The sequence below is a fragment of the Candoia aspera genome, chromosome 2 (genome assembly GCF_035149785.1).
Source record: "Candoia aspera isolate rCanAsp1 chromosome 2, rCanAsp1.hap2, whole genome shotgun sequence".
In the NCBI taxonomy this organism is placed as follows: Eukaryota; Metazoa; Chordata; class Lepidosauria; order Squamata; family Boidae; genus Candoia; species Candoia aspera.
The window spans coordinates 65,346,717-65,365,229 of record NC_086154.1 but is presented as its reverse complement, the minus strand read 5'-3'; the positions used below and the strand labels follow the sequence as shown (position 1 = coordinate 65,365,229).

Genomic DNA, 18,513 nt, shown 5'->3' with positions numbered 1-18,513 from the left:
CATCACAACATAACCTCATGGCTGGGTGAGTAGGAAATATATATATTACCCATTAAGCAGTTTGGGCCAGGAAATAATCCCGAAACAGGTTATCCTGATCAAACAGAAAAACCTAATGTTTTTTCTCCTCCGACACCTGTCTTCCATGTTTACCAATTTCTGTTTAAGAGATGCGATCTCTGCTCCCATGGGACAGAAGGCCAAGTACGTCTGGCTTTTCTTATTTATCACTCTGCAGACTCCATCAGCTCTATGGGAATTAGTGCACACTAGGGCAGGCTCTAGCCAAAGTTAAGTACATTGTTAAATGGGAGAATTAAATCTTCCCAGTAATATAACAGAACATGAAAATGCACAACTTTGGCCTTTTAGAAGTATTCTAGGAGATGGGTACCAGTGACCAGCATTTAACTTCCTTTGTTTGCTTAGGTTGCAATGCAGTCTTTAAACTAACAATATGTGTTTTAAAAAACCACAAAGAGCAGCAAATTGAAGTTTATAAAAACATAATAAATATATTTCATTTTATTTTCTAATTGCAAAGCAAGGTTGAATAGGCACCTATAGAGTACACACTTAGTCAGTACATGACGAATTCTGGGAAGATTCATACAAAATTAACAGAAAAAAGTCTGGTGTTGAGTAGGGAGCTGTGACCTCTTTGCCAAGCAGGCTCACTAGAGTCTGTATTTTGGTGTCTTCTCCGTGATGCCATCCTCAGCACTTCTTTTGGTTCCTATGGCTGGCTTTGGTTTGTTTCCAACTGTGTGGGCTAATTGCCAACTGTTTTTTAAAGTCCACTAGGCAGTCTTTGGCTTCAGAAATGGAAGTGAACGATCTAATGGGAGAGCCACTGCAAGGTCCTTGAGGGAAGAGTCTCTCTGAATTCTGGCTGCCCTCCATTTCCTTGTCCATTTCTGCTGGGCTGGGCCTAACAGAAAGGATATGGAAAATGAACCAGGCCCGCCTGCTCCATGGTGGACTCTTTTATACCTCCTTAAAGCTTTCTCATCTTCAGTATAGTAGTTTTAAAAATATACCAAAACACAAAGGAATGTATAACTAAAACTATCTATACCATATACTCAACAGTATCAAAAACAAGAGAAACCTGACTTTAGGAATTGAGCAGAGATATATAACAATGGGATTTAACTAAAGGTATAATAAAATTGTAAAAAAAATGTAACAGCCCATCTAACTTCCAATAATAAAAAGTTTCTGAATATTCTAGGCAATTCACATAGTAAATATTGCTAAGTATTCCATATCTAGACTGCAAAAATCCTGACAACCACTAGATGACAGTAAAAAAGACATGAAAACTATCACTAGATGGCAGCAAAGAAAGGTATTTTCATATAACACTTTGCAGTCATCTCGCGGTTATTCGGATTAGGCTGGGCTTCATCAGCATATTGGTAGTATGAAGTGCCACTGTGGCTTAGGTGTATTTTAAGCAAAGGGCAGATCCACAAATTAAAAATCAAGGAGTTAAGCAGATGTATCAATTTCTGGAATCACCCTCTGGGAAAGAAAAACACCATTGCAAAGCACTGCTCCAGTCAAGCGGATGGTATTAAAAGACTACTGAGAGATTCAGTAGAATTAATAAGGAAGCCCTTCTTCATCTCTTTCTTAATATAGGCCATCCATCATGGTGGCCAAAGCAGTTTCAGTCCCCAAACCAGGCCTGAACAGAAATTGCAAATTATCAAGATAAACAGTTGTTAATTTGTTTTGTTTTATAAGAAATAAACTTACAGCAAACTAACATATTTTTGCACTCACTATATGCCCTCCATAAGTTTAAGGAAACAAATCTCATGTCTAATGTAATTAAGGTTTTGGCTCTAAGAAAAAACATTGTCCAACTGCATTCCAACAGAAGGAATGGACTTCGTCATCAATGATAAAAACTAGCTTCCCACAGGACTTCTCCATTTGACTTAGCTTTTCCACTTTGTTGTGAAACCAGCACTGGAAACAGATGACAGTGGGTGTTGGTACAGCCCCATTTAACCACTGAAAGATCCTATAATACAGAAAGAGCACTAACCAACCTTGAGCCTTCTCTTCTTGATGGTGGAGCAGCCACCTCTGCATCTGAAATATAACACACCGCAGGATCTTAATTACTTCAGCAGGTTGATATCAGCCTGTTTTGAAATCAGCAAGACTCATTCCAGTGGACAAGCGGAGAAACTGCAGCATCTAGTAGCAAACACATTCTAAACAATACTCTCCTTTCCAGCTATGATCTTGGTAGGAGACACGGGGCAATTTATGTGTTATTTGGAGTTGCAGGCTTCTCTAATGCATACCATTATATGATACAAGGAAAAGGAGTAGGGAGGGCTTCTCTTGTCTTATTGTAAAATACACACAATCACATGATATTGTCTCAGTGAGACTCCCAGGAATGATTCTTGTCTTCCTTATAATCAGGAGAAGTCCTGGTGTACAAAGGCTTGACTTTGAACTGATATACATGCAGTGGGAAGAAACACAACAACTATCCATTTGTAGTAGCACAGAAGCTACACTATATTGCTTGAGGAGAACCCTGTTCCTATAACTCAACCTAAATTGCATCAACACAGGAATGCTGGCTGGGTGCTAACTTTCCTACCTGCAGCCTTGTTTTCAGATTGCTCTAGCATACTCAGTAGTCGACCTTCACACCTTCCCTTCTCCTAGAATAAAATAAAAGAACATCTCCATTAGGTCTGACACAAGAAAGCTTTGTGAAAGAGTATCTCATAGGAACCCAGAGGTAGCAGCAGCATTCTGGACATCTTGCAGCTGCCCAGAACAAAGACCAGCTCTCTCATCACTATGATTTTCTCGTTTTGTCTTCTACTGCCTTTAGTAGACACTGACCTAGTGAGTTGGCTCCAGATAAGTAACAGTGACAATGACAATGACAATGACAACGACAACAACAACAACATGCAAAGCCACCCATGTTTGACCACTATGTCCTCAAGCTCACATACTTCTATGTAAACAAGCAACAACAAACCAACAGCCTCTTTACATTAGAGCTGGCACTAGACGGTGAGAGTTCCCTGTCACAAAAATGCAATCCTCCTTTCTTCAGTCCTTTTCCCTAGCAACACACAATAATCATGAGGGGAGTGATGGTGAAGAATTGTTAAGCATGTTGACAACACATCAGGTATTTTACTATATTAGATGTTCTGCAGAAGGGAGGAAGCAGGAGATAATGCAGGAGGGTAATTTTGGACAGCAGCTATAAGAATATAGTTCTAGCCTAAGAATTGAATGTAGGCTTGAAACAGCACTTTTCTGTTGTCTCTTTTGCCTAGCCAAGTATCATCCACTATTAACTGCATGTTCTTTGGGTTGATTTAATTACCTACCAAAATGCTATAAAATTTCCAGACAGAATTAAAACAAATTTAATTCTGAAGGTTCCCTTTTGGAAATATTGTCTTACGTTTGTTGTTATATATGTCAAAGAGTTCCGGGCAGGCATCCCTGCAGCTCCCCCAAGGGACCAGAGCTAAGACAAGCAAAAGCCTGAAGAGAAGGATGCTTGCCATTCAGAGTGGCTGGGGTCAAAAGCTACAATGCTCAGATAAGAACAAGAGGAAATAATTTGTGCTGATTCTGAAAAGCAAGAAGGCGAACCTGGGTCTTTGGTGCCAAAATGGCCCATAACATCTCTGGCGGCTGTTTTAAACATCAGCCAAGTTCTTCTGTGGAGAAGAAAGAAAGGGATTCTGAGAAGCAAAGCTAGTGACATGAACAGAAGCCTCCCATTGTGCAAGAAACTGCATAATGCTTGGCTGTGTCCCAGCCAAACTCATCAACAGGCAATCTTGTCATTTGCATATACATTCCTGAGGGGCTGAGGCCTGTGATGGATTTAAGGGATTACATAAAACAGAGACATCATGTTGCATCTTCCTGCTGAGAAATCACATTGCCTTAGCACTCACACTGCTCTATGGATTAAAATCTTGCCATCAGAAATAAATCAGCACAAAGGCTACATGCAGGCCTCTGCTGTACAAGATGGGTAATGCATGTGAGGCAGCAACCACACAACTTAGAGGGGAGTACCAGGACACGAGGCCCTTCTGCCAGGCCTGAGGTTAAACAACATAGGAATTGGGTGGATGAATTGCATGAATTAAATGGTTTGACAAATTTGACACATTCATCATAGATTAAGGCTGGCAATAGCTGAAGGAAGGGAGCATAGCTGAACCTAAGGGCTATTGCCAACAAGGGCTTAGCAAATGATTCAGAAAAAGTGGCTATACCCAGCCCTAAATGTCTATGTTTCACAGATAATCGTCTACATTTTTCCTCCAATGGAGATCGACGTTGCACTCTTTCATACCTCCTTCTGCGGGATTTGAACAGGTCTTCACACATACCATGTTTTAAGCGGTAGACAAAGGGCAAACGTAGACTTACTTTTTGAAATGCAGCTTGTCTTTCTCAGCTGTGGTTTGCTTTTCCATAAACATGCTCTTTTTTTTTTTTTTGCAAATAATTTATCTTCAGGTAAGCTGATTGTAGTTTTACCAGAGACACATGTTCTTTCCTTCCTCTACAGTACCCACTTCCAGCTCTGACTTACCACTAACAGTCTCGGTATCTCCAAATCCAGCTCTTTTCACCCACTCCCAGTTTTCACATCTTATTCCCTTCCTCTCTTTTGTAGTATCTTTTTTTCAATATTTTTGCCTGCCCTTCCTTTATGCATTTTATTTTAAATTTATTTCACTAGTGCCTAGTAGTTCACTTACATGTACTAGGCTTCCTGGAAATTCATTATTTCTGCTAGTGCTTCCTTCTCAACAGCCCTGGTATGCCTGGCATGGCATGAAATACAAAGAGTTTCTGGAACTTACTGCAATGTTTGGAAAGAGTTCAAGGTAATCTGAAAGAAGAGAATTAGCACTGACTTTGTCTTACTACCTGTTGTCTACCAGTAAGGCTCAGTTCTTTAATTTTTGCTCAAGATAGCAATTCTGAGCAGGGGAGTATCTTTAGACTTAATGCATTTACCATTTGTGATACTACAGAATATGACGTCTGTTTCTCTGTGATGTCTACAAAGGAGCTGACCATAAAAGATCATAAACAGAAAAATAATACTGTAGGATAGCAAGTGAATCATTGTACAAGAAGAATAGAAAGCATATTCATAATGCAGGATGAAGGTGCTATCTGTAAGGTATGGATCAATATGGATGAACATACAAAAAATGGATGGCCAGGTGAGTAGCCAAGTATTCCACAAGGTTTCTCAAAAGAAAGAATCACCTGCTTGGAGAATGAAGCTGGAACGGTTGCAATAAAACAGAAATTTCTGATTATTCATCTCAATAAAAGACACCCCACTATGGCTGTAATGCATCTCTCAAGGGTGGGTGGGGAGAATGTACTGGTCCAGAAGTCCAGCATTTTAGACATAGGAGAATGCAAAACTGAAGGGGGAGCATGTTTTGCACGGATTGTGAAATTAAACATAGCTACAAAGATGGGAAGAACAGCAAAAGCTATATACTTTAATCTCGTAAACAAGGAGGTTTTGATTAAAACACTGCATTTAAAAAGTATTTGTAAATAAATACATGTATATAATATGCAAACTACAAATCTGCACTACTGAGAAGGCTGTCATTGATGCCCAACAGTGGTTTAGGGTTTTTCCAGATCAAGAACATCCAATGCTATGAAAAAAGGAAGTACACAGCAATCTCATTTTTCCTTCCTTCATGGGAAAACAAGGCAGGATTCAAATGGAAAATGACTCCATCTACAGCCCAGTAAAAAATTCCATAAATGCGGTATAGTGGATGCAGACTTCATCTAAGAACATGCCACAACTGGAGAAGATTCAGCAATTGTTTCATTAAAGCTAGCAAGTTACAGTGAGCCACTGCTCTCCTGCTGTTAAAAGACTGCCACTGACTGGTAAACCAAGTTCTTAATATAGGTTTACTGAGACTGAAGATGGGTATAAATATACATTTGACCTTTGACAAATAATTGTGTCTTTACAACCAATACGGAGTATACAGGAATCTGGGAGTCCTTGAATCCAGAAAGAGAGCACTTTGTAATTCAGGGTACTTAGCTTTGCAAAGTGTGAATCCCAATCAAGTTAACTGTTATTCTAAGAGTGGGAATTTTGAATTCCACTTTGAATGGGAAGCATTGTAAACATACCCTATATCAGCATTCTTGTGGATGTTGCAGTTTCTGGAGACATACAGTTTGTGAATCAAAGGCCATTCCTTGATGTAACGAAGGTTATAACTCTGGGAAGATGTAGGTACAGTATGTCATGACAAAGTGGCTGTGGCATGTATCCAGGGAAGATGGTTTAGCAATTAAGACTATTGTGATTAGATACATTGACTTTTACGTTAAACAGGCAAAGCATAAGAGATATTCAGGGGCCACTGATAACCTTGGTATGAGCATAATACAGTAATAAAAATTCTCTCGTCATCTGGAAACACCTGAAATCATTCTGCTCCTGAGAAAGAAGCTGCTGCCTTAGTGGTCCTCCTTTGCTAAGTACATTAATGACTTCTCCAAAATTATGGTTTTAAAAAAGTCTAGTTTAATATGCATTAATTTGTGTGTCTTGAAATATTATCTTAGAGAAGGAATGCTTTCCATTTAATATATTTTAGCAAGTCTTAAGTGAATAGCAGTGAGCACCAAGTTAAAAACAGGAACACTTATAGCAGGCATGGACAATTGCTGGTCATAGGGCTAATTTATTCTGCAGGAGAAATTCCCTGTACAATCTGTTGGTTGGCTTCTTCCCCTGTCCCTGCCCCCTTTCCATGTCTGACCTGTCTGACCACTGATCATGGTGGCTGGAACTGATGGGATTTGGAATCAACCAACATCTGGAGGGCTACAGGCTCCCACTTGGGTTGAGATGTAATCCCATCACAGTAGAATCAAGTCAATGAAGATCAAGCAGCCAGAGTATGTCTAAAGTTCACTGCAGCCAAGCTTACTTATGGAGTTGGAGAATCAGCCAGACACAATCTCTCTTTAGAAAAGGATATAAACAGAGAAAAGAGTAGACCTGCTAGTCTATCTATGCAGGTGTGAACCAAGAAAACAGATCCTTACTTTTGCACGCCGTAGCCTCCTGTGACACTGTGCTCCATCAGCATTCCGGCTACAAAGGCAGCCATCAACATGACTCTGATATTCTTTCCTTGGCACTAGACATTTACAAAGGTAACACTTCTCACACCTGCCAGGCAAGGAGGACAAGAATTGCATTAGAATTCATTCTTTCCCATTTCTGCTGCTTCTAGCTGTTTTGTGGGTAAAACTTGTCAATGGAGCTGGATCTGCACAGTGATGTAACCAATAAAACTGGCCCATTGCCAATCAAAAAGGATGGAATGATTAGCAGTTTTCTCCCAACTGCTTTCTTGGGCCCTGCTACTGCAGCAGTGGGATATAGCAAAACCAGCTCCTCTAGCTATCTCAAACATTACTGATTTCCTTTTAGACATAAAATACCCTGTCAACTCAGTTGAAGGAAGTGTCTGTTTTTGTAAAATTGGAGTTATGTTGTGCCCCGCAAAAGCAAATCAAGTGTATTAAGTCAGAGACACGTTTTCCTGAGCCTAAATGAAGTCATCTAACTAATAAATCTGCCAGGGTACTATTTCCATCTTAAAGCACGCAATACTGAGGAGGAAGCATTGAGTATTTGGTGCTGGAGAATATGGCAAAAATTCCAGCCCCTACCCACTCTCATTTCACTCCACCTAGCTCAACTGTGTCCCATAATTCCTCTGCTAAGAATCTGACCTTATCCAAGAAGCCAAGCTGCCCCCCAGGGACAAAAGTCATGCGAGGGCAGAAGTGGAACTTGCGGTGGCTGCTTAACTGCTGGTCTGGAACTAGAGGAATCAGGTGAAATGTGCTGGGCTATGGTATCTAGAATGGGTCTGAGGAGCCCCCTTGATGCTAAATTCTGCAGTACTTTTCCATATTTTCTTTCCAGTCAATGCTGATTACCAAGATAATGTGTCTAAACAGAAGCTGTCCTCTCTATAATTAGCCTAATTCCATTAGTTATGTTGCCATCCAGTGTTTGTAACAGCAACATTACTTTCAGGCAGGATTTTTACGGTCAGATTTTCTTAAGATGCTGTGTGGGTGAGTAGGTGGGAGGAGGACAGCAGTAAGAAAGATAAACAAAACCAGTTCCATCTGATTTTCTTAATTTCATTAACAATGTAACTACAGGTAGGCATCAGCCATGCTAACCTTCTCTATCATACCTTTGCTCTGACCGAGGTGTGTAGATATGCATATCAATTAATCTATTCTTCCAACCAATGCTACTCTTAGAGTCTGTCTATGATTTAAGGTAACTTCCTATGTTGATGGTTTGGCTGCTTTACAGATCTGTGCAAGCTGCCTTGATACTTATCGCCTCTATCAGCCTCTGCTGGATTATAACGAACAGCATGATTTTGTCCCAGGACCAAAAATACACTTTAAAAAACCACAATGCCAGCGCTACAGGAATTTGCTTGTGATCTCTGTTTTGCTTGCTAACCAGTTTTAAGATCTCTTTTTTATTATTAATTTTTTAATACACAGAGGAGTTAGGAGTTGCAAATTTCCACCATACTGAAACACCCTCACTGCAGGAATGTGTAATTTCCTCCAACACTGAAAACAGCTGTGAGATAGGTACATTTGTTACAGGCACATTTGTTACAATGTGGAATGGCAAGCAGAGGCTCAAGGACACCCAAACTCAAATGAAACATGGTATCGTAATGGCCAGACTGGCATTTGGGCTTGAATATTAGCTCTATTTGTTACCTTACCTTTATGTATTTACATCTATGCTGTCTGAATCATGCAGACACAATCAGTATATGGAATATTGGTATATTTATATGCCAGTCCTGACAGACTCCAGAACAAGATTATAAAAGCTGGGAACTCACCTTTACCATTGTTAATGGCGTTTTACAAGTATTGCTTCAATCGCGTTACTGGGTTTAACATCAAATCTAAAAGGGGGAGAGGGCAAAGAACTAGAGTGCTTAACTAGCAGCACATCAACATTCTCTAGGCTAGGGTTTCTCAATCTCATCCAGTTTAAGATGTGTGGACTTCAATTCCCAGAACTCCCCAGCTAGTATGCACTGGTCCACACATTTTAAAGTGGATATGACTGAGAAACACTGCTCTGGGCAGGCTATGGCGAACCAGGCATTCCAAAAAGAATATAAAACCTAGGCAAACCCATGGAAGGAAAGGTAAAAACGGGTGAGAATGAGATGGGCTTTCCCATCACAGGATACTTCTTAGACAGAGAATGATAGAAGAGAGTGACTCTGTCAAAGCTTCAAAGTTTTATGTAACAGAAATATCTGCAAGGGCTTCAACTGAAAATCGTCAGAATGGACAATATGTTGTAAGGTAGTAGCATACCTACTTACTTGTCAATGTCTACAGATTGTGAGGCTTTTTTGCAGCTGGTAAGCTTACTCTTGGCTTCCCTCTGTCGTCGGGTCATTACTTGAAAACAAAAACAGAACAGTTGTTCTATCTCTCTTCTTGAGGATCTCAGGTTTCTCAAGTGTCACAACAAAACACACAATATGTATTTTAGAAAACAATTTCAAAGCTTCCTGCCAAGCAGGACCAGTTTGCTTGGGCCATGACAATGAGAATAGTGAGGTTTAATTTATAATGGCATATTTCCCACTCTGTAAGCTGAAGTTTTAAAGCTACCACCCAGAATGCCCTTATAGCGCATGAAGACTGAAGTGTTGACTTAAACAGTGTGTATAAAGGCTTTTGCACCAATAATCTAAATTATTTAATTTCAACATTCACATGAACAGTTTTAATAACCTAACAAATAGAGGCACCTATTGATTACTCTGACACCTAGTAGAAAGATTCAGTTTGCTTATTTTGCAGAACAAAAACGGAAAACTCGGAAACCAAGTCTGACAATGCTGCATGCAGTGTTCAAAAGATCTGCTCTTTCTAGAACTCGGTTTCAAATCCAGGGGAGTATGACTTGACTCAGTCAAGACTTGGATAAATGAATGATCTCAATGAATTAAAGTGAAAACTATTCCAGCGGCTTTGATTATAGGGTCCATTTATGTATTTACAAGGGAATGAAGAAAGGGCAAACCTGAACAAGAAGAAGTTTGTATTTTCAGTGTGGAATGCATGTCTACATATTTGCATAAGGTACAAGGTCTATTTTTAATAAATCCTGGGTTTGGGCAGATTATGAAAAAGGAGTTTTGACAAGAACCTGAGAAGTAGGGGGCAGGTCTGAACAGAGACATGGAGGCAAAAGAAAAGAGAAAACGTAACAGATGCCTTCTTCACAAATTATACACGTCTTTTGTTTTTACAGAAAATAGTATCTGGTTCTGACTACTATAATCACATAACCAGGAAGACTAGAAACACATTTTAAACAGGGAAAAAAGAAAGGCTAATGGACCTAAATCTCACCATATACTAGAATAATCATATATACAGCTCTTAAGCAATTCTTTATTCCAGTTAGATTTAATGATTATGACAATGAAATCAGAGATAATGTGTTTGTTGGCAAACCCAACCAGAGGCCCCAGCTTTTCTTGTTAGCCATTTATTTATAAACATCGTTTTAAAATGTTAGTTTCATACAATCGAATTCCTTTCCATTTCTTTCTGCTGACAAGCCACCAGCTATGCTACTTGGGGAATATATCAGATATCCTAAGCCATTTCCACCAGGGTGCTAGAGTTTCTAATGTAGAACAGATGCTGCTTTAAGCACTGTTGGGCAATCTAGCGGAGGGGCAGTGTATTAGAGCATTTTTACAGCTTGGTATCAGATCTTCCTGTGCTCAATGCTCTCATTAGGAGAAAGGGCTGAATCTGTGTTATAGGCACTATAAAACTGTTGTTGTTTGCTCAACATCTGTTGTAAAGTAGGTGCACCTACAGAGTTCAGAATGGAAAGATGTCGTATCAGTGCCAGCGCAGTCTGGGCCTTGCAGCATACATTGTGGCTCCTTGGCACCCCCGTCTCTGCTCTCACGATAACTGCTGTAACAGACTAGTTCATCTGCAATTTTAATGGGTGTATTTTCCCCACTTACATGCTGCAGTGACCAATGTGAAGTCTTTTGTGTTCTCTGGGTTAAAGTTTATACTTGCAGACACTTCTGGGCTGCCCTCTTGGAGGGAAAAAGGTGGTGATTGACGTTCACAAATTCATAAAAGGCTGACTGTCTTCAAAAGGGAACGACCCACTTCTGCAAACCTGGCCTGGATCTGGGTACAAGTAGCTTCCATGCTTGACTATTAATCCCTGAGTCACTTGACACTCCCAAAGGATTTTTAACAAGCAAGTCTGCAGCAAAAGCAAAGCAGTTCTCTGAGCCAGTGCATAGTTGTTAATATTCCTATAACAGTCTCTTTCAGAGTGCCTCGTGCACAGCTCAGGTGTTAATCAGTGCTATTTTTTTTCCAGCAGAATAGAACACATCTGGCACAACACAGCTGCTAGAAATCTCTGGGAACAGCACTACAGAAATGCCAGGAACGACCTGCGCCTGTACTGCCAACAGAAGCAACAGAAAGAGATGGCATCACGAGTAGACTTAGCCTATCACAGTTGAGTAGACCTGCTCCCATTCCAAAGACCAAAGCCAACAGAGCCATTGTGGGATTATGCCAGCAGAGATAGCAAACATAGAACAAGATTCCCAAGGAAAAAACCAAATGGGGGAAACAAACAACTACAAGATAAATCTCCACTTACAGCATGAGAGAAAATATGCTTCTCAACTCTTGATACAGAATGAGCACAGCATCTTCTCTCACAACATGCTGTGTTCACAATGTTCACTGTAGTCACATTAAAAGTTGATCAGTTTCAGTTTTCTTTCCATCAGTACAAAACATGCCACAATTTTCCCAGTTCCTCTGGACATCAAATAAGCTCCCTTCGGTACATTCTATATTGACTAACCTTTCCCATCCATGCTGAGATGGTCTGGAAGCTAACAGTAGCACTTCATAATTAAAATACTCCTAGAGGACCCCATAAGGGTCCCCTGCAGGTATTTTGAATAGCTTGGTACATTCCTGGCAATTCCCCCTTTCATTTTTTTTAATGTGTACATTTTGAGCTCTTTTGTTTCTCCAAAATTTTAGAGCAAGCTTTTCCAAACTATTTCCTGGGCTATCGGAAGAAAGGATGAATTTTCTCATATGACTTCAGACACAATCTTAATGATTTCCTTACTATTTAAAGATACTGTACAGATAGTCTCTTGGAAATCACTTTACTATTTCAAGGAATATAAATGTACATGTTCAAAGCAAAATTTATCTCAGAAATTATCTGGTATGGGTTATTTTGAGGGGACAGAAATGGGAAGAGCATCCAATAAACAAAAGGATTCTGTTTTCCACACCATGGTTATATTTACCAGTCCACGCTGGTGACCTATGCATCTTAAATATGGAGAAAATAGCTGAAGGACCAGCATCGGCAATGTGGTAGATACAAGCCCCCAAATAGAGAACCATCTTCATTTCAATTTTTTCAGAGATACTTTCCTGCACTCCTATTGCTATGATAAAGTATCACTGAAAGTCCCCCATTCCACCCTGGAAGATAGCTTCTCAAAGCAGCAGCCTGCAAATCTTGGAATATCTTTTAAAAATGTACCAGTCTTCTTTTGCAAGTAGCTCCTCTTAATTTTGTATTATATTCCATATATTATCAGAGGAGAAAATAGCAGACATCTAAATTTTCATAAATACTGGGAAAAATATCCCCAAATGAGACAAATGATAATAAGCTGGTTTCCTTTTGCAGCAAGCTCCCCACTGTGTTGACACAGGACCCTCTCCCACAATCCTTTCATATATATTAAATACATATATTTTTTCATCAGCCGTGGTATTTTTTAATGCTGTACTTCTTATTAATGGAATTATTTCTTGCTATGTTGGTCTTCTTAGAAGTGATGAAGCTTTCCCCATTCCAATTCTGTTACTTTTTTTAACGCTGTATCAGTGCCACTTCTCTTGGTGTTGAAGCTTTTTTAAAAACAGCATCAGCAGGAGGAAGGCTGAGACTAAGGGAACGAAAGACTGACACTTTGTACCTGAGATGTGGCTGCAGGAAGGATAAGAATGGCATCCTGTCTCAACCCTAGATGCTTTCAGCAACATCATCACACTATTTCTCTTCAACAAAGTTGGAAATGACTAACTTTGGAGCGGGGAGACAGTAACTGTTAATCTTTGATGATATTCTTGGTGGAACATCCTGGAAATACCTAGAGGGCAAAACAGAGAGAAACAGAAGACTGTTCCACAAAAGAGAACTGCATTATGTAGTTACCAGGTGTCTGGGAAGGAAATCTAGGGGTCTTCCTATCTGAGTTCCATCTGTAACCTGCCATGAAAGGAGCTCCAGAACTTCAATGTCAATCCATACAGGTATGTAGACAGCCTTCTGTTGCCTGAAGACCCCTTTCTTCCCGTTAGGATCAACACTTGATTATCTTGCTGATCCTTTCTGGGAATTTTCACTTGAGCTACCTCCTTCTCATGAACCCCACCTGAAGCAGGCTATTCCAAATCATGGAACGGAAAAGGACCACTTAAACCACTCAGCCCAGTCCACTGCTCACTACAAGAATCCAAACTAAGAAGGTATCCCCAACAGGTAGCTGCCCAGCCTCTGCCTAAACACATCCAAAGAAGGAGGGCCCCTACATCTCTAGGTAACTGGTTTCGCTGTCAAACAGTCCTTCCTGTTAGGAACTTTTTCCTACACTGCAACTGGAATCTGCCTCCTTGTAACTTCAGTGTATTATTCTGTGTTCCACTCTGTGAAGTGACAAAAACAGATCTTGGCCTCCTTCTCTATGCCATTCTTTCAGTTAATTGAGGAGTGCTATCATAGCTCCCCCTACAACTTTTCTTCTGAAGGTTAAACTTCATTCTACTGCATGGCATGGCTGTGTGTTAGAAATGGCCGAGAGGACTCCAACTGGTCCTGGAAAGCCACCGATTCTGTTCAGGCTACTTCATCTGAGCAACAGTTTGTCCATATATAAGCTATGTTCTCCAGTGACACATCCTTGCATACCAATGTGCCTCCAGTCTTGACAAGTCACAATATGGTGAGGAAGGTGTTCTGCATACTTCCTGAAAAGAGATCTCAGGTAGGTTTGCCGAAGAAGCTGAAGACCAGCTTAGTTAAAAGCTGCAAGTGCATGGATACTTTTAACCACAGTAATCGCCAAAACACAAAACACCATGTAACTATACCTCGGGTGAAATGGTCTTCTGTATCAACAAAGCTGATGCAGCTTCTTTAAATTACAAACTCAAATAATAGCCAGCAAATTTACAGTAGGCAGTTACAGAACAATAGATGGACAAGTGACAGAGGTTCTTTTGTAATGAAAAACACTGAAAGATGGTGGAGTTTATAGTACCAGAGACTTTCACAGGAAAACCAATTAAGAACTCCCCAAATTGGATCACTGACCCCTAAGCCAATGGTCAGGAAGAAGTACAGTAGCCTTCTTGGAGCAAAACAAGGAGAAGGATGGTTCAACGTTTGGACTGCAAAGCAGCCAAATATAAACACTATTCAGAAAAACTAGTCAAGTACAGAGGATGTGAAATAGAGAATTTTCAAAGTTACTCAGGCAAACTTGACTCAGCAGCTTCAAATAAAGTTATACCAACTTTTTAGGAGATTGCTTTAACAGGGAAATATGAAAATGTCTTAACAAGCTTTGCAGATGCAAGTCTGGTCTAATTCAGATTACTGAGATAGAGACTGGGAAAAATAGTAACTCCCAGAGGATTCCATTATGATTCTGATTTGCCATAAAATAGTTTCAGTGTTACAGACACTGTACGAAGGATAAGGAGGCTGTGGAAAATCTGAAAGTAGTAATGAGCTAGTTTTAGGAAGGGAGTAGAAAGTTTTATTCGAGAGCCATTTTAGCCATATATCCAAGCAAGGTAAAGTAAGTGGAGGGAAAATCTGAGCTTACGTACAAAGTAAAGGATAGATTTTATTGCATTCTCTGTTTTTTACATTTTGCATTTGCCTCACTTCTACCATTTCCAAAACATTAAACAACAAAAAATGCCATGACTAGATAATTATATTCTCTTCTTCATATTTCTTCCCATTAGTATCACAGCACATAGTTTTTAGGAGCCATCTTATTTATAACTGAAAAAAACTGTCCAACCAATGGAAACGGTTAAAGCAGAAGTAAGGACTTTCTCCATGCTGCAAGTAGAATCTCTGTCTATAATTCAAGTTGTGCTGAAGTCCTGAGAATAATGTGCTGCACAAGCCACTACATGCACAGCAGCTAATTATACAAACAGGTATATACTTCTAAGTAAATAAAGTAAGTGAAACACAAACTTAGTACAAAATACTACAAACAGGGGGACAACACAAGGCATGCAGGACAGCATACGACACGTGGATACTTCTTGAGAATCCACAAGCCCTTGTTAGAATTTAGAAAAAAATCTGACATTCATTATAGAAATGCCAGTCATCATTGCAGCAAGAAAGGATTTAGGCAAATAATGACAACAAATGGTCAGAAACAAAGAAACCAATATTTTTTAAAAGCTCAAATTCATAACATTTGATTTTTACAATTTCTAATTCAATATACAAAGATTTCTGAAAGGCTAAATCAACTTGTTCATATTTGAAAGTAGTAATTTTAGAATTGTAATAATGCTTACCTATAACGTACTGCAGCTTGATATGACATGGTTAGTGGCATGACAAGGTTAATTAAAAAAAAACTATGCCAATTATATTAATCATATCCATTAAAATGCAAATTGATAGCACCCTCTCCCTATCTTATATTTCCAATACTGTCTTTACTAGAAACCAGGCGTCTTATCCCTTACTAAAAGGGAGGCCAGACTTTGCATTAGTGATTCTAGTCAACTTGGTTTCCTTTATCGACTATAATCAATCCATCTGTGGAAAAACCAAATTGATACTATATTAATCAAATCACAAAACTATCGAAGGGACATTTGGAATTCTACTGCTGCATGTCAAGTACCCACATTGCTGTTCCCCGGGGACTGGGTGGATGGGGAAGGGGATGACAGACCTACCACCTGACCAATGGGAGAGCAGAAAAACTGACACTCCAGCCAGGATGCCACATCCATCTTCCTTTTTTTCCTCATTCCCTTTGCTTTTAATGAGGGGGCAGGGAGAGCAACAAAGCTCTCTCTATTATTTCTAATGAAGAGCAAGATGGGATAGCACCTACAGCATTTTGGCTTTGGGATGCTGTGAGAATTCCTACCAATTGGAAATCACCTGTTCTGCAGCTCCAGAGGAAACACCACAAAACTATCTTTGCAATGTTTCCTCTGAAGCAGGAATTAAGTTTTGTTAACTGCTAATCAACTCAGCTTCTCAATCCCATGCAAACCCCACAACATCATTGGGACACAAGGAGACAGCATCCATTTAAAATTGGCACTGCCCCCCTCTGTGGAAAGATCCTAAGGCACCATACCTGCTGCTAAATATAAAGAAATTTTTTTTCTGAGAATACACATCTAGAATTGTGCAGGTTAAGTATTTAGGATGCTCATCATATCAAGCAGACCTTCACTTACTAAAAATCAATGCCTAGTAAGAACTGTTAGAAGTTAACTCATTTAATCCAGCAGCATATGCAGCAATGTTGGCCACTGCTAGGGACAGGATTTCTCAGTGGTAAATAGCTTAGTAGACCTGGAGAGAGAAGTACATTATGGATGAGAACAGGGGCTGGTCAAGACTTCACAACATGAAAATGAGAGGCTGCCTTAACAAATAACAGAGCCTGAATTATGGGCTAAGGTGCTAGTTCAAGGAGCTCCAGATGGGGATGTGTGCTCACAATACAGGGTGGCCAAAGACTCAAGCACAAAGCCCTGCCAATCAAGAATTGCTCACGTAATATTGGGCAACACTGGATGGCTAATTAGATGCCCCTGACATTTACAAAATATGTTGATTTGCCTTAGTCATAGCATCTTGTCTTAATTCTTTCCTTCCCAACACCGAACTACAAGCCTTCCATCTATCGTATCAGTTTACTTACAGGTACTCAAATCTGAGCACTGGATAACTATCCAGAATTGTATGGAAGTTGTCCTAGAGTAAGGCATTAAATTAGACAACGGATTGGATCTCATTCAATGCTCTGGTTTGATTAATTTTCCTATGGGTGACCAAAGGATTTTCCTAACTAATGCCATAATTGCACAAATAGATGCAGTAGGTGGACCAGAACTGAAACACAACTGCAAATCAGAGAAGGCAACAAACCTGGGCCATCTTCAACTGCGTCCTCTCCTGTGCCATTACAATACATAGCATGTAGCTCAATCTCTGAAGCTGGGAATCTGTGTTCGCACAGCGGACATGACATGGGGTCATTAGCTTGAGGGCTGTGCACAGGCGCATGCTCTCTTGCATCTTCTTCAGCCTGTGAAAGGGGATAACAAATCAGCTAAGTTTGTGTTGCATAGTTTGCTGTCCATGCTCAGCCTTGATCATCTGTTATTTCCAAACCTCCCTTGGCTTGATCTTCCCAGTCCCAGAACCTTTTTGCCACTCAACAGATCCAAGAGCCTGGCACTGATGAGTTAGTACTACACTGCTGATAATCAATGTTCCTTTCAAAGACACTATGTCCTCCCAAATCACCACAAGGCTCCCCTTAAGAGCCATGTGCTCTATTTAAAGCAAGGATCCCTGGTGCCATCAGTGTGCCATTCTCGTGGGGAAAGTGTAAAACATCCTTAAATTGAGGAAAGGAGAACAGTGGCAACCAAAAGTAAAAGTGACTGACAGATTTCTCATGCACCCAAGGCAGAGTTTGCCTGTCCCTAGGTAGCCATATTTCCATCAGTGTTTTCTCCTACCGGGATAAAGGACACTTGGGGATCTTGAAGCTTTTTTTTGAGTATTTCCTCTTTACTGACTCCAGCTGGTTTCAAATCTATGTATAGAGTAATTGAAAAAGTCTCTCTGATCTCAGATTAGCAAGTTTTATTAGGAAAAAGGTTAAAGTAACAACTCAAGAATTTTGGCAAGTACTTTACTTTCAGGATGGTAATATAGATATAGGCCAGTTGAGGCAGAGTCTTTCTTGCACTTTTTTGATAGTCTTAGCATTCTTCCCTGGAGCAGGATGTAGTTTTGTTCTGGGGAAAACAGTATCTTTACTAGAACCTGGTTGAAATTCAGATTTGCAGTGAACAAGTGGCTCATTTCATTTTTCCGATGGTGGGAATTCTGGTGACAGATGCATGCCCCAGTTCTGAATTCTAAGTTAACCTTTACCCAATTAAGCATCCAGGCTGTGCAATGCTTCACATTCAGTTCCCCAAAGGTACTTCTCAGTA

General features: G+C 40.0%; 1 protein-coding gene across 3 annotated transcripts in view; it reads right to left on the bottom strand.

The window, feature by feature from the left end:
* Window positions 1-489: 489 nt before the first annotated feature.
* Window positions 490-18,513, bottom strand: part of UIMC1 (ubiquitin interaction motif containing 1) — a 75,287-nt gene continuing 57,263 nt past the window's right edge. For 2 of the 3 annotated variants that reach the window (XM_063292102.1, XM_063292103.1), the window contains exons 9-14: window positions 17,432-17,591; window positions 9,495-9,573; window positions 7,144-7,270; window positions 2,633-2,696; window positions 2,064-2,106; window positions 490-931 (exon numbers count right to left, since the gene is read on the bottom strand). In XM_063292102.1, coding sequence (XP_063148172.1) covers window positions 718-931; window positions 2,064-2,106; window positions 2,633-2,696; window positions 7,144-7,270; window positions 9,495-9,573; window positions 17,432-17,591 — 687 coding nt within the window. In that variant the 3' untranslated portion in view covers window positions 490-717. Of the gene's footprint in view, window positions 932-2,063; window positions 2,107-2,632; window positions 2,697-7,143; window positions 7,271-9,486; window positions 9,574-17,431; window positions 17,592-18,513 lie in introns of those variants that run through there. The other variant, XM_063292104.1, reaches the window with a different exon arrangement.